This window comes from Molossus molossus, unplaced genomic scaffold (genome assembly GCF_014108415.1).
Source record: "Molossus molossus isolate mMolMol1 unplaced genomic scaffold, mMolMol1.p scaffold_m16_p_18, whole genome shotgun sequence".
Taxonomy (NCBI): domain Eukaryota; kingdom Metazoa; phylum Chordata; class Mammalia; order Chiroptera; family Molossidae; genus Molossus; species Molossus molossus.
The window spans coordinates 57,911,998-57,935,429 of NW_023425353.1; the positions used below are offsets into that span (position 1 = coordinate 57,911,998).

The following is a 23,432-nucleotide window of genomic DNA, read 5'->3' on the forward strand; positions in this document are numbered from 1 at the left end:
GCACCCATGTCCCCAGTGCTTGGTGTCCTGTGTGAGGCCTTGTGCGGGGAAAGCAGGGCAGCACTTGGGACTGGAGATGGTGCGCAGGGACAGGAATGGAGAAGAGGCAGATTAACACAGGCACTGGATGGAGTGGCTGCCCCCTAAGAACTCCAACTCAGCCAGAGCATTCAGGGCCTTTCTCAGGCCCCTCATTCTCCTTGGAGTCTCATCTTGGGCCTTTGGAACCTCAGTCAGTGAGGCCCCTGGGGGTGGGGGTGGGGAGGAGCGTAGAGATGAGGCCCAGAGGTGTGGGCTTCAGCCCAGTGCATATTTGCTCACCTTATACTTGGCTGGTGAATTTCAGCCAACAGAGACCCCATTCTGTGCTCTTCATTTGTTCTTTTTGGGGCAAATAGTCAAAAGACTGGAGAAATAGTCTAATTTTCTCTAAACATTGGGTAAAACTGAAATGTGCCTTTGTGAACCCTGATTCAGAGGCATGTGACCCTGGGGTCTGCATATCCCAGGCCTCAAGAATTTGTTTTTTCCTGTTCTGTAGTCTCCCACAGTATTAAATTTCAGAAAGGAAGTGGTTGGTGAGCTCCAGCTGGCTCTGTAAAGCTCTGTAAACATCGTTCAGTGCAGGGTCTCAGCCATCTTTTTTTTTTTTTTTTCATGCTTGGCTGCCTCAAACTTGAAGTAAATTATTTAGAGGCAAGGCTTTGTGGGAGGAAATAGTCATCTGGAAACTAGAGAGAGAGAGAAGGCCTGGTAAGGCAAAGCCAAAAGAGGATAGATGCAAAACTTACAAGCCGCCTATGTTACAACGAGCCAGCGAGACAATCAAGAGACACACAACCGAATCGTCAAGGAGAGGAGCACTTTATTCACTGGCAGGCTGCAGGGGCATGGGTCTCCCAAATTAGCAGCCCTGAACATTCTTGTAGTCGTTTTATAAAGACTAAAACTACATTTTCTTGGTGCTGCTTTTGTGCCATTAAGGGGGAACTGATACAATAGGGGGCAACAGGAGCTGTTACAGAGGTCAGGGTAATTATTAATCTCTTTTTCTTTATGGTTCTCTGAATTTCCCAAGGCCCTTATTTTTTATTTTTATCCTCACCCGAGGACATTTTTCCATTTTTTGTTCAGGTAGAGTGGGAGGGAGAGAGAGGAACAGAGAGAGAGAGAGAGAGAGAGAGAGAAAGAAACATCGATGTGAAGGGACACATCGAGTGGCTGCCAACCGCACAACCGACCAGGGCCGGGGACAAACTGCAACCGAGGTACGCGCCCTTAGCGGGAACCGTACCCGGGTCTCTCTGGACCACAGGCCGACGCTCTAACCGCTGAGCCAAACCGGCCAGGGCCAAGGCCCTTATTAATCCCCTTTATGGTTCCTCTGGGTTTCAGTCCTAGGTGTTTAGAAACCGTCCAGAGCGTGTACATGCAGCAACAGCTGGTCAGAATGGAGTTAAATGTTAAGTAGTCTAGTTTGCCTATACTCAGTTTCCAAAAATATATTGTGAACTATTTCAACCAATCACAAGACGGGAGCCAGTGGTACACTGACCTCATTCACATCACCCAGATGGAACAATATCAGGATTTTGCCACTCTTGCTTGTCTTTCCACTTTTCCCCCACTTTCTTCCTTTGTGAAGCTTTTAAAACAGGTCCCAGACAGCACACTGTTCACCTTTTCACACTTCAATGTGCATCTCTAAAAATCATGAACATTTTTTCCTACATAACTGCAATATTATTATCCCACCTGGAAAAAGTTCAACTTCTTTACATATCATGTAATACCCATCCCATATTCACATTTCTCTAATTGTCTCAAAATGTTTACAGTTGGTTTATTTGAATCAGGACTCAAATAAGGTCCCGAGATTCTTTCACCAGCTGTTCAAAAGGGTAAGTAACTTGGGGGCAAACAATGATTAGAGTGAGTCAGTTCCTGTGGGCCTGATCAAACCAAGGAACCAGGCGATAATGACTCTGGGGACTGCAAACTGAGATCTGCTCACCAAGGCAATGCCCCTTCCACGCCCCCAGGCTGAGCAGTGTGTACTTCTAACTTCTTGCTGACATCAAAGTCTCAAATCTCTGCTTTTGTCATCACGCTGTCTCCCAAAAAAGTTGAATCAATGCAATAGCCTCTTGGTGTTACTTCAGCTTCTAAGTTCTCACGCCTTGGGAACTACTGGTTTAGATAAAACACTCTGGAGTCTAAGATCAGTGGTTCTCAAACTTGACTGCCCACTGGAATCAACTGGAGAGCTTTTAAAAACTGATGCCACCCAGCCGCTGTGGCTCAGTGGTTGAGTGATGACCCATGCACCAAGAGGTCACCAGTTGGATTCCCAATCCCGGCACATGCCTGAGTTGTGGGTCTGATCCCCAGTGGGGGGGAGGCATGCAGGAGGTGGCCAATTGATGTTCTCTCTCCTTGGTGTCTCTATCTCTCTCTCCCTTCTTCTCTCTCTAAAAATCAATAAAGAAAAATTATTTTAAAAAACTACTGATGTTTAGGTCTGCCACCCAGAGGTCGCTAGTTCCATTCCAGGTCAGGGCACATGCCTGGGTTGTGGGCTAAATCCCCAGTGGGGGCATGTAGGAGGCAGCCAATCCATATTTTCTCTTATTGATGTTTCTATTTCTCTACCTCCTCTCCCTTCTTCTCTCTCTAAAATTAATAAAGAACAAAAAAAATTTTTTTTAAGTTCCCCAGGAGATCCTAACGCGCAGTCCAAGGAAGAAGAGGCTCTGCAGGGCCGGATTCACCATTCAGCTCCCCCCAATCGGAGCTCCAAGGGTTAAGCAAGAGCTCAGCAGGGTGGCGGGGAGCCGAGAGCTGGGGTGAGGGGCGTGGCTCCGGGTGGGGCGGGGCTGGGGCTCAGGGCAGGCGCGAGCCCGCAGGGGCATTAGCGGCCCAGGCCCCAGGGTGCAGCCCAGCGGAAACGCCTCCTCTTTTCAAAACAAAGAGGAGAGACCGGCGGCGTGCGCGGCGCGCGGGCCGAGACCTCGGATTGGTCCGGCGTCCGGGTGGCTGGCGGTGGAGGTAGGCCTGGCGGGCGGCCGTCTCTCGCGGTCCGACGGCCCCCGGGCACCCCCGAGGACCACGCCGGCCATGGAGGAGCTGCTGAGGCGCTTGCAGGAAACCCTGGACGTGCTCTCCCCGCAGGAGCTGCGTAACTTCCGCGCCATTCTCAAGAAGGTGGACGAAGAGCCGCGCGTGAGCCCGCTGCAGCTGGAGCTGGAGGGCGGCAGCACCTCGGGGCTGGCCCGGCTGGTCGCCAAGCACTACAACCCGCTGGCCGCGCCGCGCGTCGTCGTCAAGGTGCTGCGGCAGCTGCCCCGCACCGACCTGCTGCCGCGCTGGCAGAGCGACCCCGCTGCCGACGGCGCAGGTGAGCGCGGGGACGGCCCGCGCCGGGGTGCCGGGGTGCCGGGCTGGGACACGCGCGAGGCGGCCGAGTGTGCGCGGGACTTGGCCCCAGCGCCCGGGGATTCCCGGGTCGGTCCCGAGGGCGGCTCTGCGCCCAGATGAGCGGCGGGAACCGGGATGGGGGTGGGGGTGGGGGCGGGGTGGGAGATCCGAGCAGGGAGGGTGCGAGCTTCGAGGGACCGGTGGAACCTGCGGCGGGGATGGGAGTCCGGGGGTGCGCGGGCAGGTTAGTCACCATTTCCAGGCGAGGAATCCGAGTGTCCAGCTGAAGAGTAGCCATCAGGACATACTGGTTCGTTTTGGGGTGGTCTCAGAAATCAGACTCAGCAGGCGTGAGATGCATTTTTAAAAAATCCTCACCCGAGGGTATTTTTTGGCATCGATTTTTTTTTTTTTTAGAGAGTCGAAGGGAAGTGCATGGTAGAGAGAGAGAGAAACATCGACGTGAAAGAGAAGCATCTCACATCGGTAGGTTGCCTCCTGCAAGAGCCCCAACCAGGCCGGGGGTTGCACCTGCAGCCCGGTGCATGCCCTTGACTGGGAATCCAAACAGCAGCCTTCCCCGGGCCGTCACTGTAACTACTTGGCCACGGTGGCCAGGGCCTGAGGTGCGTTTTTAATAAGTACCTCCAAGTGATTGCGATGTGGGAGGTTTTTAGATGATACAGCGAGCAGCCCAGTGTTGGAATCCGTTCTGCCATATCTGCAGTGGGTGTTTGGGGGAGGAGGTCTTCCCCGTGCGCACCGTTAGCTCGTTTGCCATAAATCTGGGAAGATGTGATTTAGGATCGAGAAATGCAGTAGGTAACAGGTTGAGGGAATGGAGAGAGAGAGAGAAGGTAACACTTAAATTAAATTCGAGGCTTTGTGGTGAACCCTAAAAGATGTCCTTTGAATGGTCTGTGCCCTCAGCCTGCTTATGTCTGGTTGAGTTTTGAGGTATGTAGCCCTTGGATGAGAAATGTAATTGCCCACAAAGGCCTGTTAGTGGGGGATACTGGTCCTACTGACTTTTGATTCTCCCTTTCTTTATTGCAGCTACACAGCACTTAATTGTTTATGTATTACACTTTTTATCATCCTCTAGACTGTGAGGCACTTGCTGTTGGCAAAGTGTGTGGGTTTTTTTCTTCCCCAGAATCATCCAAACTACACAATGTCATGACTACTACATACCATAGGTCAATGTGCATTTGAATTGAATGCTGAGATATCATGTTAAATAAAAAATAATATAGGGCCTCATTTCTTTACTTCATCTTCTCTTTATTGATGTCTGGGTGACCTCTCCTCAGGAAATGCATGATGTCAATTAGTCTTTGTCCTTTTAGTCTCTGGCTTGGGTCTGTCTGCCCCGAACCTGACTGGGGTCTAAGGGAGTTCTGTTTTAGGTTTCCAGCCTCATGAGTTTGGGGGAGTTCCTAATAGAAGTAACCTGTTCTAAAATGAGATCGAGATTGAAGCCTGCTGAACCCCAAAACATAAGAGGCAATTGGAATGCTTGGGGGGAGCTTGATTGAAAAGAAAAGAAAAAAAATGCTTTTTTTTTTCCTGTTTTCTTTCCATGAAAATTCATTCAGTGATCCCGAGGAAAATTCTAAAGAGAAACTATGACTGTGTGGACGGTGACCTGGTAAATATCTTGACTCTTACTCCAACATTGTACATTCATTAGTAAAGTTAAGTTAAAGATGACTGACCACCTGTGGTTGTTTCACCGTTTTCTGTTACAACAGTAAAATCTAAACTTGAGCCAGTTAAAACCACCCTGCATGCATTAACCAAAGGAGGCACTGTTACTATCTCTATTTTACAAATCAAAGGAAGTGAACCACTGGGGATAAACCCTTTACATGGCCTTAAGATTTTGTTGTTTAAGTTTTATGGATATTGTAAGCCTATGCTAAAGTAGAGAGAATGGAAAAATGAATCCTCCCAACTTCTGCCCAACATGCTTATCATCCTTCTCCAACAATTAGCAACATAATGGCCAGTCTTGTTTCATCTGTTCCCCCTCCCAGTTATTTTAAAGTAAATCCAGATATCTTATCACTTTCATCTACATATTCTTTATTTTAGTATGGATCTCCGGGAAAGATTTTTTTCCAAAACAGATCCATAATACCCTTATTCTACCCAAAAACAAACTCCTCAAGCTTGGCAAAGATGCAGTCAGCATTCTGATTTTCTTGACTGGTTCCTATGTCTTTTACTGTTGGTTTGTTTGAATCACAACTCTGGTCTACAATTACATTTGACTGGTTTGTCTCTTAAGATTCTTACTTGCTACTTCTTCCTTCTTTAACCTTTTTCTAGTTGTGTATTTGTTAAAGAAGCCAGACTATTTGTCCTGTAAAACGTCCCACATTCTGGATTTTGGTGACTGCACCACTGTGCCCTATTTCCCTAAACTGGCAGTTATGGCTATATATAGGCATTTTCTGAGATTGGCCTATTAGTCCAGGTCTGAGAAAGGTATTTGGAAGAATTATGAATCAAGTCATACCTCCCCCCCAGAACTGGTAAGAGAGGTCATCAGTATTGTACCCCTGATCTGAACTGGGAAACCTCACCATTAATCCCAGAAGAAACTCATCGTTTCCTATATGGTTGAGCCTTGAACTACACGGGTTGGAACTTCGAGGGTCCACTTACACAGGCAGCTTTTAGTTGACCAGCCCAGTTCCAACCCGAGCTGTGCAGGGGTCAGGTGGCAGTTGGGAACCTACATATGCAGGTGGCTGACTGTAGTTATAGGCCGATCTTCCACCTGGAAGAGGGTGGGCACCCCCGACCCCCGAGTTGTTCAAGGTCAGCTGTATATGGTATATTTGACTTTCTGAGTATTGTTTGGTCTAAATATTATTTCTTGGCTTTGCTGGAAAATAGGAGCGTTACGACCTGAGCGGCAGGCGGAAGGCTTTCCTTATGTGTATGAAGAAGAACAGGCCAGGGGCTGACCAGGATGTCGTGTTAATGAAGCAATGGCTTGGCCAGTGCCAGTTTGAATATACACTTTGCATCGACCCTGACAAAATGGTAACAAAATCAAAACTGAAAAATTGTGGCTTGGATTGAATAACCTTCCTTCCTTTGTTTTGTTTTTTTTAGAAAAAAATTGAGTTTTAGCGCCTAGCAAGAACCAGGCCCTGCTGAGCAGTGACCTGTATATCCTGATATCTTCTCTCTGCAATGGGGCTGGTTACAGTAAAGTATCTTGTAGGGCGGTTATGAATATGAAATGGGCTTCTATGTGCAAAAACTCTCAGATTAATAGCTGGCTTATAGTTAAGTGCTCAGTCGATTTCGATTTTATTATTATTTCAACGCTAAAAAAACACTCCGTCGTTTTTCCCAAGGCCTGTTTTCCATATTACATGATTTTTAATCAAGACCCTTCCATTCAGAGCAGATATTGCTAATCTTCTAATATTTCATAATCTTACTGACAAAAGTAGTTCACTGTTTTTAATTTTTTTAAAACATATTTAAAAATATCTTTTCTTTAGAGAGAGGAAAGGAAAAAGAGAGAAACATCAATGAGAGGGAACATCGTTCGGCCACCTCTGCACGCCCCCCACTGGGGATCGGGCCCACAAGAAGCACATGTGCCCTGACCAGGAATCGAACCGGCGACCCCTTGGTGCATGGGTCTATGCTCAACCACTGAGCCACACTGGCCGGGCAATAGTTCACTGTTTTAAGTTTCATTTTCTAGGTCATTAGTTTGGTTGAACATCTTTTGGCCATTTTCTTCCTCCTCTAATTTTTTTTTTTTTTCTTTTTATAGAGCGGGAGGGAGAGAGGAGGGTAGAGAGAAAGAGAAACATAAATGTGAGAGAGACACATCGAGTGGTTGCCACCCACACGACCCCAACTTGGGCCAAGGACAAACTGCAACTGAGGTACATGCCCTTAGCAGGAACCGAACCTGGGACTTCTCTGGTCCGCAGGCCGACACTCTAACCACTGAGCCAAACCGGCCAGGGCATTCCTCCTGTAAATTATGTTTGTCTTCTTTGACCTTTACTGGATTTTCTTTTTCTTATTCTTATTCTCTAGTTATTTTCCTGAACATTATTCATTTACAAAAGACAGTGCAGATATTTTTCTCCTGACTTGTTACTTGCCTTTTGACTTTTCGTTGTCTTAAGTCATACGAAAGTGTTTTCATTTTTGTGAGTAAATTAGTGTTTCCGTTTGTCTGCTCTTGGTCTTTGTTTCTTGCTTAAACCCTATGCCTTCCCAATTTAAAAAACTTTGCATTATTTTTCTGTGACTTTTTAAAAATAGTTTAAGGTTTACCTTCTCTGTGTAATTTTATTTTTGTAACAATGTAGTGTAGGAGATCTAATTTGATTTCCAAATGGATAGTCAGTCATCTGAATATTTATTGAATGATACATCCTTCCCCCATATATTTGAAAGTCCATGAACTAGTACTTAAACTGATTTCTGGATTCTAAAATATTCCATTTATATATTTATTTATAGTTATGTCAGTATGTGGCTTTTTTTCACCATGATTTTTTTAAAGTATGTTTTTATTGATTTTAGTGAGAGAGGAAGTGAGAAGGGGAGGGAGATAGAAACATTGATCAGAGAGAAACATCAACATCAGTTGGCTGCCTTCTGCACACTTCCCACTGGTGATGGAGCCCACAAACCCGGGCATGTGCCCTGACCGGGAATTGAACTGGTGAGCCCTTGGTGCATAGGTCAGTACTCAACCACTGAGCCACACCGGCCTGGCTCCACCATGATTTTTAAAAAAAATACATGGCTGCCTCCTGCATGGCCCCTCCCCAGAGGCTTGAGCCCGAAACCTAGGCATGTGCCCCAACCAGGAACCGGGAACCTTTCCATGCTTGGGATGACAGTCAACTGAGCCACACTGACGGGGCTCTTCACCATGATTTTACAGTACATTTTGAGGTCTTATAGGACCTATCCCCCACTCTTTTTATTTTCTTCTGAATGTTCTTGGTATTCTTAAACAATCTGTTCTCTCTGGCCTTGAGAATCTGGTTAAGTTCTACAGAAATCCTTTGGGATTTTGATTGACATGACATTGAAGATTAATTTGTAGTGAATTAGCAAATGAATAGTGTTGAGTCATCTCAGCCAGAAGCATCACAGTGTCATGGTTTGTTTATGTTGCCCTTTCACCAAAGATGGTGGTGTTTTGTTTTGTTTTTAAATTTTGTTGTTAATCCTCAACTGGGGATATTTTTTCCATTGATTTTTTTTTTTTTTTTTTTTTTTTTTAGAGGGAGCAGAAGGGAGGAGGGGAGGAGGAAGAGAGAGAGAGAAACAATGTGAGAGAGACATCAGCTGATTGCCTCCTGCCTGTGGACTGGGGCCTGGGATAGGATCTGCAGTCCAGGCATGTGCCCTTGACCGGGAATAGAACCTAAGACCCTTCGGTCCACAGGCCTTCGCTCTAACTGCTGAACCAAACTGGCCAGGGCACCAAAGGTATTTTTTCTTTTTTTTTTTTTTTATCCTCACCCAAGGACATTTTTCCATTTTTTGTTCAAATAGAGTGGGAGAAAGGGAGGGAGAGAGAGAGAGAGAGAAACACCGATGTGAAAGGGACACATCGAGTGGCTGCCACCACACAACCCAACCAGGGCCAGGGACAAACTGCAACCGAGGTACGTGCCCTTAGCAGGAACCAAACCTGGGTCTCTCTGGACCGCAGGCCGACACTCTAACTGCTGAGCCAAACCGGCCAGGGCACCAAAGGTTCTTTTTAATGCTTTTCTTCATTTAGATAATGTGTATTCCTTACTAGGTTTTTTCTCTAGGTATTTTAGTTTTCTTGTGACCACAGATGGGATACCTTTTTCCATTATGTGGCTTAAATGATTATTGCTGGATAATTAGGGAAATGTAGATCCCTGTATTCATCCAGTCAACTTGATGATCTCTCTTCTAATAGTATTTTAGTTGATTTATTTTATATTTCCAGATAGTCATATTATCTGTATATAATGCGTTTTGGCTCTTTGTTTCCAATATTTAAACTTAATTTAATTTTTACTTTACTGCATTGAGATGGGTAGGATCTTTATTACAACATGTATGGGAGTAGTGATGGCAGCCACCTGTGGGATGGATTTTGGTGACATCTGCTGATAGACTCTGGCAGGTGTATATTATTGGCTGGACTCTTCTATTCCCTTTCATTTCTACCTTATTGAGAGCATTAATTTTTTTAAAATAAATTTTCATTGATTTTTTAGAGAGAGAGGAGGGGAAAGAGAGATAGAACCATCGATGTGAGAGAGAAACATCAGTCTACTGCCTCCTGCACACCCCCCACTGGGAATCAAGCCTGAAACCCAGGAATGTGCCCTGACCAGGAATCGAACCCAGACCTTTCAGTCCATGGGACACGACGCTCAATCCACTGAGCCACACTGGCTGAGCGAGAGTATTAATTTTATAAAATAATTTTTATATATAAAAGTAAATTAATAAGAATTAAAAACATTAACCCTTTGGGAAGCTATAATTCTGTTTTGTGGTAGACAATTAGAAATGCCCTAATTTTGTCAAACAAGAACCAGTAGCACAAGAAGAAATCAAATGAGTTCTGAGAGCAACCCAAAGGGAGTGACAAGCCCAGAAAGAAATAGCTCCCTCGTACTGGCTGTTAGAGACGTAGGTATCTTCATATTGATCATCTCTCTGGGTCACCTCAGAGCAAAGGGGCCACCTCTAGCATTTCTGATTTTTTCCCCACTTTCCATCCTTTTCAATATGTTATCTTGTTTTACAGGAGTTACTTGAAAAACTAGCATCCTTTCGTGATGGATTGAATGAAATTAAAGATGAAATTAGCTGTTGCCTTGTCACTCTTATGTCTCATGGAGAAAAAGGCTGTATTAAAATAAAAGATGATGACAGAGTCAGCCTGGAAGACATTTTTGAAATGTTTAATAATAAAAATTGTCCGGCGCTCCACGGGAAACCAAAGGTCTTTATAATCCAGGCCTGCAGGGGAGGTAAGTGGAGACTTCTTTGTAATCGTCATGTTTCTAGGGAATTCTCATACTTTGATACAGAAAAGAAGAATAAGTAAGTTTACAAGTATATATGTTTATTTTTGTTTTGTGTTTTAATCCTCACCCGAGGACATTTTTTGATATTTTGTTCAGATAGAGAGGGAGGGAGGGAGAGAGAGAGAAACATCGACATGAGAGAGAGACATCGAGTGGCTGCCACCCACACAACCCCAACCAGGGCCGGGGACAAACTGCAACCGAGGCACGTGCTTTTAGCGGGAACCGAACCCGGGTCTCTCCAGACCGCAGGCCGATGCTCTAACCACTGAGCCAAACCGGCCAGGGCACAAGTATATATGTTTAAGTAACATATTTTAAGTAGAGGACCCGCTGATGTAACTTCAGTCGTGTAGTATACTCGGGACTTTGAGCTGGAAGAGGAGATGGACGGAAACCTCGCCTGGGCTGAGGAACAGTCCAAGTCACTGACTTCATGAGGGAGGTCTGGGCACCTCAAGTTCCGAGAGAGGGGTGTGCAGTTTCCAAGGGGCGTCCCACCATCCCGGTGATTCTAGGTGGCTTGTGGGACTAACATCTGTCTTAGCTTATTGTGGATATTTCTCTCTCTTGTGGAGATATGAGCTGGAGATAACTTTTATTAAGGGTTGCTGGTATCAGTGATGTATTATTGTGGTTTGTCTCTTTTTCCTCAAAAAATAGAGAGAAGAGATAGTGGTGTGGAAACAGATGATGAACCCATGGACTCAGATAACGTGTTGGAGACGAAGAGGCTGCCCACGTTCAGTGACTATTTCATCATCTATCCTACCCAGGCAGGTGAGACAGCGAAGGCATGTGATCACGAGATACACGTCAACTCCCCCATCTCCCTTCAGAAATGGTTCCTACTCTCAGAAATGGCAGGCTGGCATCTCACTGTTCATTCCTTCCAGGAAGACATCGACCTCTGAGCAAAGTACCACAAAGTAAATAAGGTCATTGGCTCCCATGTGAAAATGATGTTGGCCCAAAAACTAGCTCTGCCATTTGCTTTCTTTGAGTCCTTCAGTATTTTTCAGCCTTTAGATGTGTCAGTTTCTTCATGTAAAATGAGAATGATAAAATTTACTTGTATCATTAGGAGCTTATGTAAATTAAATTATGTAATGCAGGTGTGCTTATCATAACAATTGGCATAATAAATACCAAAAAATTAGCTTCTGTTATTACTAATATATTATGCTAATAACATTATCATTATTATTACGAATACTTTTACTAATAAGTTAAAGTCCTAAAGAATCTTATGTGCTGAAGGGGTGGACTTGACAGGATAATAGAGAAGATAGAAGTAAATGGTCAAGGACATTTATTTAGCTGTTTATATCTTGACTTTCTTCAAAAAGGATTAAGGGCCCGGCTGGTGTGGCTCAGTGGTTGAGCACTGACCCACGCACCAAGAGGACAGCGGTTTGAGTGCCGGTCAGGGCGCATGCCTGGGTGGTTCCCCAGTAGGGGGCGTGCAGGAGGCAGCCAATCCACGTTCTCTCTAATGGATGGTTCATTTCATGAAAACTTACTGAGCTGTTATGTACTCTTATGCTTTGTGCACGTTTCCATATGATGGTTACCCTTCAGTGAAAAGTTTACCAAAAATAAAATAAAATATGTTAGGTGAGGGTAAGAGCAAAGGAGAAAAATAATGCAGGAACGGTGACAGGGAGTACTGAGGGTTAGGGTAGGAGCAGAGACTGCCTTTTTAAAAAAGAGATGTATAGAGATGTCCCCCCTGAGCGGTTGTTCATATTGTAGAGACTTAAGGGACAGGAGAGAGTGAGTTACACAGATAGTTGAGATAATTCATCTTTAAAATAGGAATACTTAGTATTATAAAGGCATAACAAAAACTCTGTGGATCAGCCTTTGTATAGAGAAAGACGTCTGCGGCGGAATAAAGAACCTAGAGGTAGAAGCAAATATATAGGGAAACTAGATATTATGACAAAGAAGCCATCACTAATCAATGGCGAAAGAATGGACCATTCGGTAAATAGTGCGAAAACTGGCTTCTCAATGGAGAAAAAATAATGCATTTTCAAATTTCTTGGCATGCAGTTAATTTTATCCTTTTTTTTTGTATCCTCACCCCAGGATGTTTTTCCATTTATCTTCAGACAGAGTAGGAGGGAGGGAGGGAGAGAGAAACATTGATGTGAGAGAGACACATCGACTGGCTACCTCTGCACGACCCCGACCAGGGCCCTGGGGACGAACTGCAGCCAAGGCACGTGCCCTTGACCGGAATTGAACCACGGACTCTTTGGTACGTGGGCCGCTCCAACCGCTGAGCTAAACCAAGCCAAACTGGCCAGGGCGTTAATTTTATCTTTAATCATGTGAAATCTTTATCTATAGTTAAGTTCCCCTCTTTGTGGCTTTCTTCTTTTATTCTTTATTAGTTTTTCCAGTGATTTCTTTATTTAATTAACCCATTTTTCGTTTTGTTTTTTTGTTGTTGTTAATCCTCTCTAGTATTACGTTTATTTTTTATTTCATTAATTTTGGTTCATATTTTAATTTTTCTCCATTTTTTGGAGGTTTATTTTACCAAACTATATTAGTTAGGTACTTGACTCATAATTTTATACTTTAAAAAAAAGCATTTTAAAAGGTATAATTCCCTTCTAAGTACTGCTTCTACTATATTCCTAAGGAACAACCTAAATGTCTATCCATAGGGGAACTAATTAAATAAATTATAGTAAATCATAGAGGAGAATACCGTGTAGCTAGGGGAAGAAGGTTTTTATGTGTTGATGAGCGACCTCCAAGGTGAATTAGAGGGGAAACAATCAGCTCATAGAACAGTGTATATTTGCTGCTGGGGTCAGAGGAGAGGGTGGTTACACACTCAGGCATGTATAAGCTTCTTCATACACAGATCTGGAAGGATGCAGAAGAAACTGATACCATTGGTTTTCTTGGGCATGAGACAAGGAGGGAGGGAGACATCCCTAGATTCCTTTAGTAATTTGAATGTATTAGCTATTCAAAAAGTAAATTTAAAACATTTTAGCCCCGGCCGGTTTGGCTCAGAGGTTAGAGCGCCGGCCTGCAGTCCTGAGAGACCCGGGTTCGGTTCCCGCTAAGGGCGCGTACCTCGGTTGCAGTTTGTCCCCGGCTCTGGTCAGTCGTGCGGGTGGCAGCCACTCAATGTGTTCCTTTCACATCGATGTTTCTCGCTCTCTCTTCCTCTCTCTCCCTCCCACTCTACCTGAACAAAAAATGGAAAAATGTCCTCGGGTGAGGATTAAAAAAAAACCTTTAAAAATTGAGTTATCTGCTTTTAAAAAGCAGGAGATTTCACATAAGAATTCAGATTTCTGTCATCTAGCTCGCCATAGACATTTATATCAGCTACCTGACCCCTGCAGGTCCTAGAGCTTGTCACTCCTGGTTTGTGACAGAACCATGTCAGCTGTGTGCAGAAGCAGCAACATGCTTTCATCTGTTTATTTACTGTTGTAGTCAGTCTTGTAAGAGATTGTTCATGTTCATGGCCAGAGTTATCTAAACTACTTTACAGTGCAAGGATGGGGAATTCCAGTCCTAGTGATCTTTTATTTGACTTTGTTTGGTAAATCTGTGGAAACTTACTAGCTTTTAGCCAGTGTCTAAAGTTCTCTAGTTCGTAAAGTTCTAAAGTTCGTTTATCCAAGCACTCGTTGAATATTTGAGTTGCTTGTAGTTTTTGGTTGTTCCTAATGAAGCTGCGATGAACAGACTCATCAGACTCGTTTTTGTGGTTTAGAATCTATCCTAAATATGAACCCATAGGAAGAACCCATGACTGTGGACTTACTCTCACTGGTCATTGTCAAAGCACTGAGAAATTTATAATCTTTCATTTGATAAGATATTTGGTGCATGATTCATCAGAGAGGTTGCAGACTGCATTAGGTCAGAGGCTTTCTAATGTTCTCTGCTGTAACCCACAGTAGAAAGTAGTTAGTGTGCCTCATCAAATTTAATGACTCCATCGGAAGGCACACCAGTATTTTGTGTCAACAGGAAGCTACCAATTAATCTGTGATACAGCAGAGATGGTACAGCACATCTAGATTTTAGACATGCTGAAGTGAAAAACATCTTAGACCTTACAATTGAGAAAATACGTAGTTTATTATAATCTATTTCATACATGTATATAAAAATATAAATATGTATGTAACAAACACTAGTTTTATAAATAGTACTTGCCCTTACTACATTTGAGACACTTTAATATTTTCTCTTATATCCCAATCTATCTCTTTATTAAAAAACATTAGTTTCAATCTACTAAGTTGATTTCCTGACTGATTATTGGGCCACAACCTGCTGTTTGAAGAACACTGGACGAGAGGGATTGTCAAAATGGGTTGTGATGTGGTGTTTCTAATGCAGATGTACTCAAAGGGGCAATACTGAAATTTCCATGTAGTTCCCACACTAAACAGGTATCTTCTGTGGATCCTTTTAGAACTTTATAGAAGTATAATTAAAGTATAAGTTGTACATATTTCAAGTATACAATTGGAACACATATAAGTATACACTCATACCATCATCATGATTGAGATAAGCATATACCTCCATCACCTCAAAGAGTTTCTTCGCCCTGCCGGTATGGCTCACTGGTTGAGTGTTGACCCATGCACCAAGAGGTTGCTGGTTCGATTCCCAATCAGGGCACATGCCCAGGTTATGGGCCCGTTTCCCAGTGGGGGGCATGCAGGAGGCAGCCAATCAATGTTCTCTCTCATCGATGTTTCTATCTCTCCCTCTCCCTTCCTCTCTCTCTCAAATTAATAAAGGGGAAAAAATTTAAAAAATTTTTTAGACAATCTAATGGGTGTGTAATAGTATCACCTTGTAGATTTTTTTGTTTTGTTTTATTTTGTAATTGTTTTTTTGTTAATTCTCACCCCAGAATATTTTTTCCATTGATTTTTAGAGAGTGGAAGGGAGGTAAGGAGGGAGGTGGAGAGAGAGAGATAAAGAGAAACATTGATGTGAGAGACCCATGCCCCATCTATTGGTTACCTCCCGCATGCACCGTGACTGGGGCCAGGGATCGAATCAGCAACCTAGGTACGTGCTCATAACTGGGAATTGAACCCACAATCCTTTGGTGCGTGGGCCGACGCTCTAACCACTGAGCACACTGGTCAGGGCTCACCTTGTGGTTTTAATTTGCATTTCCTGGAAAACTAATAATGATAATTATCTGTTTACGTGCCTAGTGATCATTCATATACTGTATCTTCTTTTCCCAATGTGGTTCATAGATCAAAGCTTTATATTTTTATTAAGTCCAATTTACCAAGTTTTTAATTTTATGGTTTGTGCTTTTGTGTTCTAAGAAACCTTTGCCTACCCTGAGGTTGCAAATGCCCTGTTTTCTCATTTCTAAACCAGATTAACTGTGATGGGGAATTTTGATATTCCCATTGAATTTCCATATAGAACAGACATGTTTCTTTGTTTTTTGTTTTGTTTTGTTTTAATCCTCACCCGAGGACATTTTTCCATTTTTTGTTCAGATAGAGTGGGAGGGAGGGAGAAAGAAACATTGACGTGAAAGGGACACATCAAGTGGTTGCCACCTGCACAACCCAACCAGGGCCGGGGACAAACTGCAACCCAGGTACGTGCCCTTAGCGGGAACCAAACCCGGGTCTCTCCGGACCGCAGGCCGACGCTCCAACCGCTGAGCCAAACCAGCCTGGCCTGTTTCTTTGTTTTTAATCTAAGAATAAAACAATTTCAGTAAACTTTTGAGGACCCCAAAAGAAATTCCATATGGTTGTATTTAGGGGTACTTAGCTTAAAACGCTGTAGCAAAATTCAGCAATAAAAAAATAGAAGAGGGATAAAATGAAGCAAATGGCAAAATAATGATAACCATTAAATGAGAGAAGATATAGGGTTTGTTAAACTTGGCTTTCTACCTTTGCATACAGTTGAAAACCTTTATTTAAAAAATGCCCTGTTGAGAGGTTTTGTGCCATTCATCACGGGAGTGCCGCGGGAGGCTCAGGTGGGTGCCCATGTCTGTTATGGCCCCAGATGCACTTTTGCTAATGCAAGAGTGTTCCTGTCTTTGCAGTTCAAAGCCATTGCCTAGGCTTTGACTGGGCACAAGAACAGTTAGCACAAGTGGAGGAGGAAAATGGACGAAATGTTTTTGTTTTAATTTGCAGATCATGTAGCTTTACGGCACCCCCGCACTGGCTCTGTGATGATCGAGGCCATGACTGAGGTCTTCCAACAGTATGGAAACAAGTGGCACCTCTTTGACTTTTTCACCAAAGTAAGTACATTCCAAGGGACCGTGCGCTTCATTCACTCCAAAGCTAATGCACTTAATGAGGTTAGCATGACAAGATCTGACTTTAGCCAGGCGAACAAGATCGATACTGAAAGTGCCTGAAAACAGTGGGCTGATTGGGAGTGCAGGGAACCCTGGCAGTGTTGTTCAAACACTCGGCTGAGCCAGATGCCAAGGAAAACAGTGACGCTTTCTGTTCATTGGTGAGCTCCGAAGTCCTGCCATCGCAGTGGGCTTTGGCCGGCCTCAGCTTCCCTAGGAGAGGGAGGACCTGGGGCTTCTTTAAAGACCAACGCCGCCTAGCATTGTGTGCCCCCAGGTGAACGTGTAGCCCATGGTTAGTGCTCCCCGAATGGTCACCACTCACTAGTGGCCAAGAATTGTAGCAGATTTACACATGAACCGTAGTTTGGAGAGTGGCCTGAATATAATGGTTCATCATCAGGTTTGAAGAGTAATTTTCTTTTTTAATTTATTGATTTATTGATTAATTTATTGATTTTCTTTTTTAATTTATTGATTTTAGAGAGAGGAAGGGGGAGAGAAAGAAACACTGATTTGTTCCACTTACTTATGCATTTATTAGGGATCGAACCTGCAACCTAGGCGTTTGGGATGATGCTCTAAGTATCTGAGCAAACCAGCCAGGGGGAAAGACAGTTGTTAATACTTTACATATGATGCTTAACAGCTTTCAAACTTTTCTTTTCCTCAATGGGGGAAAAATGTTAAAGGGAAGGACTACAGACAGTTTTGACGGTCATTCCATCCATATTTCCAATAATCTCCTATTGTTCAATTTCTGTCTTTTTTTTTCATACTCACCTGAGGACATTTTTCCATTTTTTGTTCAGATAGAGTGGGAGGGAGGGAGAGGGAGAGAAGCATCGACATGAAAGGGACACATCTAGTGGCTGCTTCCTGCACGACCCCAACCAGGGTTGGGGACGAACTGCAACTGAAGTACGTGCCCTGGAACAGAATTGAACCTGCAACTCATTGGTCTGTGGGCTGACACTCCAACCGCTGAGCCAACCGGCCAGGGCCAATTTCTGCCTTTAAGAAAATACTTTCTCGGGAGTAGGTAATAATGCAGATTTAACCAACTGTATGTAGAAATCCATGTTAGTTTAACGGTAACTGAAAACCTGTTTTGCATTCAGTCGTTATTGAACACTCCTCATTTTTAAAGCACTAGCTGAGTACAACTGGTGAGAAAAAGTCTAGAAATGAGCACGAGGTGGTCTCTGCAATTGTACAACTGTTGGATATTCGGACATAATGCAGTCCCACGCTTTCATTTTACCGTGAGTGCCAAGGCTCGGGAACGGTCACCTGGCCCGACAGCACCCGGGGCAAGCTTGAGAGGGAAGCCGGGCTGTGGACTGCAGTCCAGAGCTCTCTCCCTCTCCCAGTGCTGCATCCCAGGCACTTGTTGGGACATGTCCTTACAGTGATGTTTGCTGAGAGTTTCTGGGGGCTCAGAATTCCGCCACCTCCTGGGGGTTTCCTGAAAGGCTTTTTGCTCAGGGCTTTGCAGGCTGTGGACAGCTGTGCTTCTCTCTTACAGGTGAATAACAGAGTGGTGCACACGGAGTTTTATCTACGCGAGGAACCAGTAAAAGTATCGCTTGTAATGGAATCAACTCTAACTAGATCCGTGTACTTTTGACACCAGGAAGATTTAAAAATAAGGACGACTTTGTCATAGACTCTAAAGAAATGCGAGGCTTTGTAAATGGTTATCATTTTGCATTTTTTTCTGTCACTAGTTGTATTTCTCCAATTTGTTTTTGTATACATATGTTGTTTTTCTAAGATTTAACTGCGGTTTGGAACTTGTAAATACTTTGACTTTTTTTTACTGTCTTTTTCCTCCCTGCACTGTTATCAAAACGTGGACGTCCAGCCCGATGAGTGTACTGTGTTATCCTGTGCTTCTCATGGTGGTCACCGTGGCCCGTCCTCTCCGCTCTTGATTTCGTGCTAGCTGGTGCCAAGCCTCACCTTCTTGGCTTAGTATTCAAGAAGTGCCTTTCTGTGGGCTTCCTCTGGTTCCGCCCTTTCCCCATTGTGCTGTCTGCAGCCAAACTGATCTTTGGGCTCCTTAGCCATCCTCGTCTGACCTGGGTGTCTTTGCTTGTACTTGGTGCCCATGAGCCTTCGTGTTTTTACCCCACCTGGTCTCTAGCTTCCTCCTTGCTGCCTCAGTACCTTTGAACTGCTGGTGTTTGCCTGGAATAGTGCCGCCCAGGGAGGTAACTCATTTCTGTCCCTCAGTTTGGTTCCAGCACCACTCGCACGGGAAAGCTTTCTGCAGCCCCTCACGCTAGGCCAGCCCTTTCAGTGCTCAGAGACCTCGGCTTTTCTTACGTAGCATGAAGCACTACTGTACATATGTGCAGTGGCCTTTACTCTCTCTCCATTCCCTTGTAAGCCACGTGTTGTGTTTGTAACTGTATTCCAGCTTCCAGCTGTGTCTTAGACAGGGAAGGATACATGTTTAGCAAATGACCGATCCCTGTCTTTCCGTTATTTTATCCATTCCTCCAAGCTTGCCTCATTACCTCTGTCTACCTAGCCACGTGCTAGTCATCCCCACCTATGTGGATGACCCATGGCCACTTTAATGAGTTGGAAGTTAACCTGTTTCCCCTAAATCTCCCCTAAACCCACCCCATTGTTAATAACCCTTGACTCCTCACTGCCTGCAGAATATACCCAAACTCCTCCTCTGTCAGGCCCTACCCGACTGCCTGTGCACTGCCTATTGGTCCTGGGTCTTGGCCATTGCAGACGATCTGCGGTTCCCTCTGCCATCCCCCTCAGAGAACCGGGCTTGTGGGTTAATGAGTGCTGTCTGAACACTCAGATTTTATATTAGTTCACTCTCCTTTCTGCCTGAAACGCCCCTTTGTTCTGACAGTGTGCTCCCTCTATACCATGCATTCTTCAGGGTACACCTGGGGTCCCGACCCACTCTAAGGAAACCTGAATGTAGACCAGTGTTTTTAGAGTAACAAGCTGTGGACTGAGCATGAGTTTTATTTGTTATGTTCTAATTTTCTTTTCTTTTTTTGGTATGTGCCCCTAGGGGGAACCGAACCCAGGACACTCTGGTCCACAGGCCGACGCTCCAACTGCTGAGCCAAACCGGCCAGGGCTCTAATTTTCTATGTAACATGGACTGTTTTTGGACCTTGGTTTCCCCATCCACATAAAAGATTTGGCTCAGCCCTGGCCAGTTTGGCTCAGCATCGGCCTATGGACCAATGAGTCACTGGTTTGATTCCAGTCAAGGGCACGTACCTGGTTTGCAGTTCATCCTGGCCTTGGTTGGGTCATGCGGGAGGCACCCAGTTGATGTGTCCCTCTCACATCAATGTTTCTCTCTCTTTCTCCCCTACTCTATCTGATGATAAATAGAAAAATATCCTTGGGTGAGGGTTAAAAAAAGATTTGGCTCAGCTGACTCTGAGAACTCATCCCACTGGACCTAAGTGGACTTTGACTTCTTAGAGAACTTGATCATGAATGTCCTGCATAGGAGACTGTTGCTGCACCTAGAGGTTCAAGACTGCAGTTGCATAGACTGTTGGGCCTGTGTGGGATACAGGTGTTTGGTGAGAATGCTGTGAAGATTGAAGCAACCCAGAATTTCCAGGCCTGTCTCTGTTTCAGGGATAATTGTGCCCTTTTTAGTTAATGTGATTTCTTATGTATATATACTGTGATATAATTTTTAAACATTTGTTTTGATATGTAACTGATTTTAGTATAGAGCATTAAAATGTCTCCTTGGTTCATAAAATAAGAACATCAGGTGTGTCTTTCCATTCACTTGCATTTAGAGGATTTCCAGGCACAGCGGCACCTTCCAGGGGGATGGCAGCGCTGCATTATCAAGAGCTCTTACTTCCTGGGAGAGTTAAGCGACTTGCTCACAGTCACAGTGAGCTTGTGGTGCAGCTGGGATTCCAAAGCATCAATACAAGACACAGAGTGCGAAGTGATCGAGAGTTTTATAGATAGAATGTTTTCGGTGGATGAAGATACGATTTAATGGGGAATGAGAGCTTTGGAACAAAGGAGGGAAAAGTGATCTTGGAACATTGTTTGAGTAGGACAACTAGGTATCAGGCAAACTGGTGAACAGGAGCAAGAAGGAAGTCTGGTTAGAAAGGGAGGTGGGAAGATGCCCAAGATGAACTTGATGCCTGGGGTCAGTTAGGGGCCCCATATTCTCTCAGCTTCAAATCAGAACTGGTCTCTCTTAGCCACCCAATGCCATCTAAAGTGTAGTCCAAAAAACTAGTCTCTAGCACAATTTTGTATTTGGAGAAAAAAAAATTTAAGCCCAGTTTTTATTTTAGTTTTTAAATACAAACCCTGGAAACCAAAGTTTGCAAAAGGAAGGCTCTGGGGATTTTGTTAATCAGAAGTGGGGATCAATAAAAAAATAATGGAGACACATACAGAGGACCTGGGGGTTTTGAGATGGGAGTAGGACACGGGCTGGGAGCCAGAGTCATTCTTTGACAAGTGCCTCTTAGGTTAGGGCTCCTTGTGGGGACTTAACTGTCAGAGACACATTGATTGGTTACCTCCTGTGGGACCCCTACCAGGGCGGGATCAAACGTGCCCTTGACCAGGAATCGAACCCATGGTCCATGAGCTGATGCTCTAGCTGAGCCAAACTAGCCAAGGCAACATAGTACATTTTTCATCTTTGGACTTTTCTCATTTCCTCACCAAGAATTTTCACCATGCAGATGAGTTGTCAAAGACAAAGTTATCTTGTGGGGGGAAAAAATCTTAGTACTTTGTGGAGAAATACGCTTACAGTACAGCACCCTTATTGTTACATAGAAAGTATTCTTCAGACTAAGGTGCATAGGGGAGGGAGCTGCTGAGGTGGTTTGGGAGTGTCCCAGAAGGCCCTCCAGAGCAGTCCTGCAGTGACAGAAAACTGTCCTCAAATGTCTCCAGATATTGTCAGCAGTTTCTAAGAATGCTGAAAGCCATGACCCTAAGTTTACTCCTTTTCTTCTATGTCAGCTTTGTTTAAAAGCTGCGGGATTTTGCCCAGGCCAGGTTGGCTCAGCAGTTAGAGTGTTGGCCCGCGGACCAGACAAGCCGCGGTTGGGTTCCTGCTAAGGGCACAACTCGGTTGCAGTTTGTCCCAGGCCCTGTTGGGGTCATGTGGGTGCAACTCAATGTGCCTCACGTCAATGTTTCTCTCTCTCTCTCCTCCAACTTCTCTCCCTCCAGCTCTATCTCAAGATAAATGCAAAAATGTCCTCCGGTGAGGATTTAAAAAAAAAAAAGCAGTGGAATTTTTTGTTTCGATTTAAGAACCTGTGTTCCTCATAGAAAATTTAAAAAATACTGACTAAGGAGGGAAAAACACACCCAGTTTCTGTACTTGTACATTGGTGGTTCCCACTCTGGCTGAACATTAAAATGATCTTGGGAGCTATTTTCTAAAATTAGATTTTCTTGGTTTGGGTTGGGCATGTTTAAATGCTCTCTCTGCAAGTGGCCCTGGCCAGTTTGGTTAGAGCGTCGGCCTGCGGTCCGGAGAGACCCGGGTTCGGTTCCCGCTAAGGACACGTACTTCGGTTGTACTTCGGTTTCAGTTTGTCCCCGGCCCTGGTTGGTCGTGCGGGTGGCAGCCACTCGATGTGTCCCTTCACGTCGATGTTTCTCTCTCTCTCCCTTCCTCTCTCTCCCTCCCACTCTATCTGTACAAAAAATGGAAAAAATATCCTCGGGTGAGGATAAAAAAATAAAATAAAATAAAAAAATAAATGCTCTGCAAGTGATTCTAAGTGCAGCCAGGGTTGAAACCTACTGTATAATTATTAATAATTTGGCTATTTACAATCATCTTTTAATTTTTAAAAATCATTGCCCTCATCCTCTAATTCTCTTCTGTACTGTAGAATTTTAGTTATTTTTAATGGTTGTATAGTATTGTATTGATGGAATACTTTTTTATTGTCTATTAATGGATATTGCAATTTTTTACACCAAAGAATTTCTTACACATCTGTGCAGTCTTGTCCTCATTAATTTCCTCAAGAAAATGTCTCATAAGTGAAATTTTACTTATTTTTTATTGTTAATCCTCACCCAAGGATATTTTTCTATAGATTTTTAGAGTGAAAGGGAGGGAGGGAGGGAGGGAGGGAGAGAGGGAGGGAAACATCATATGAGATAGACATATGGGTTGCTTGCCTCCCCCAGGACCAGGGATCAAACCTGCAACCCAGGTACGTGCCCTTGATTGGGACTCGAACCCACGACCCTTCTGTTAGCGGGCCGACGCTCCAACCGCTAAGCCAAGCCGGTCAGAGGGCCCATACATAAACTTTTAGAATCTGAACTACGAACTGCTAAATTTTCCTCCAAAAAAATGAAAATAATTTCTGCAACTTATGCTCATCAAGCACGTAAACTTGTGGGTTCCACACTCCTTCCCACGCACGGAAACTGCAGCTCGAGTTCACCGATCAGTACAGAGCAGGGAAGAGCTCCAATCCTGGAGGCCTTCAGGCTCGCGTCCTGGGCCGGGATTACGGCTGCAGCGCCGCAGACGTCGCCGCCCC

General features: G+C 44.3%; 1 protein-coding gene across 1 annotated transcript; it reads left to right on the forward strand.

The window, feature by feature from the left end:
• The first annotated feature begins 275 nt into the window (after positions 1 to 275).
• LOC118632963 (caspase-14-like) lies at positions 276 to 20,146 on the forward strand. The gene is made up of 8 exons (XM_036266302.1): positions 276 to 288; positions 2,972 to 3,397; positions 5,016 to 5,068; positions 6,325 to 6,474; positions 10,223 to 10,448; positions 11,169 to 11,285; positions 16,694 to 16,803; positions 18,392 to 20,146. The coding sequence occupies exons 1-8, from the start codon at positions 276 to 278 to the stop codon at positions 18,491 to 18,493; spliced, it is 1,197 nt and encodes a 398-aa protein (XP_036122195.1). The 3' UTR covers positions 18,494 to 20,146.
• The last annotated feature ends 3,286 nt before the right edge of the window (positions 20,147 to 23,432 follow it).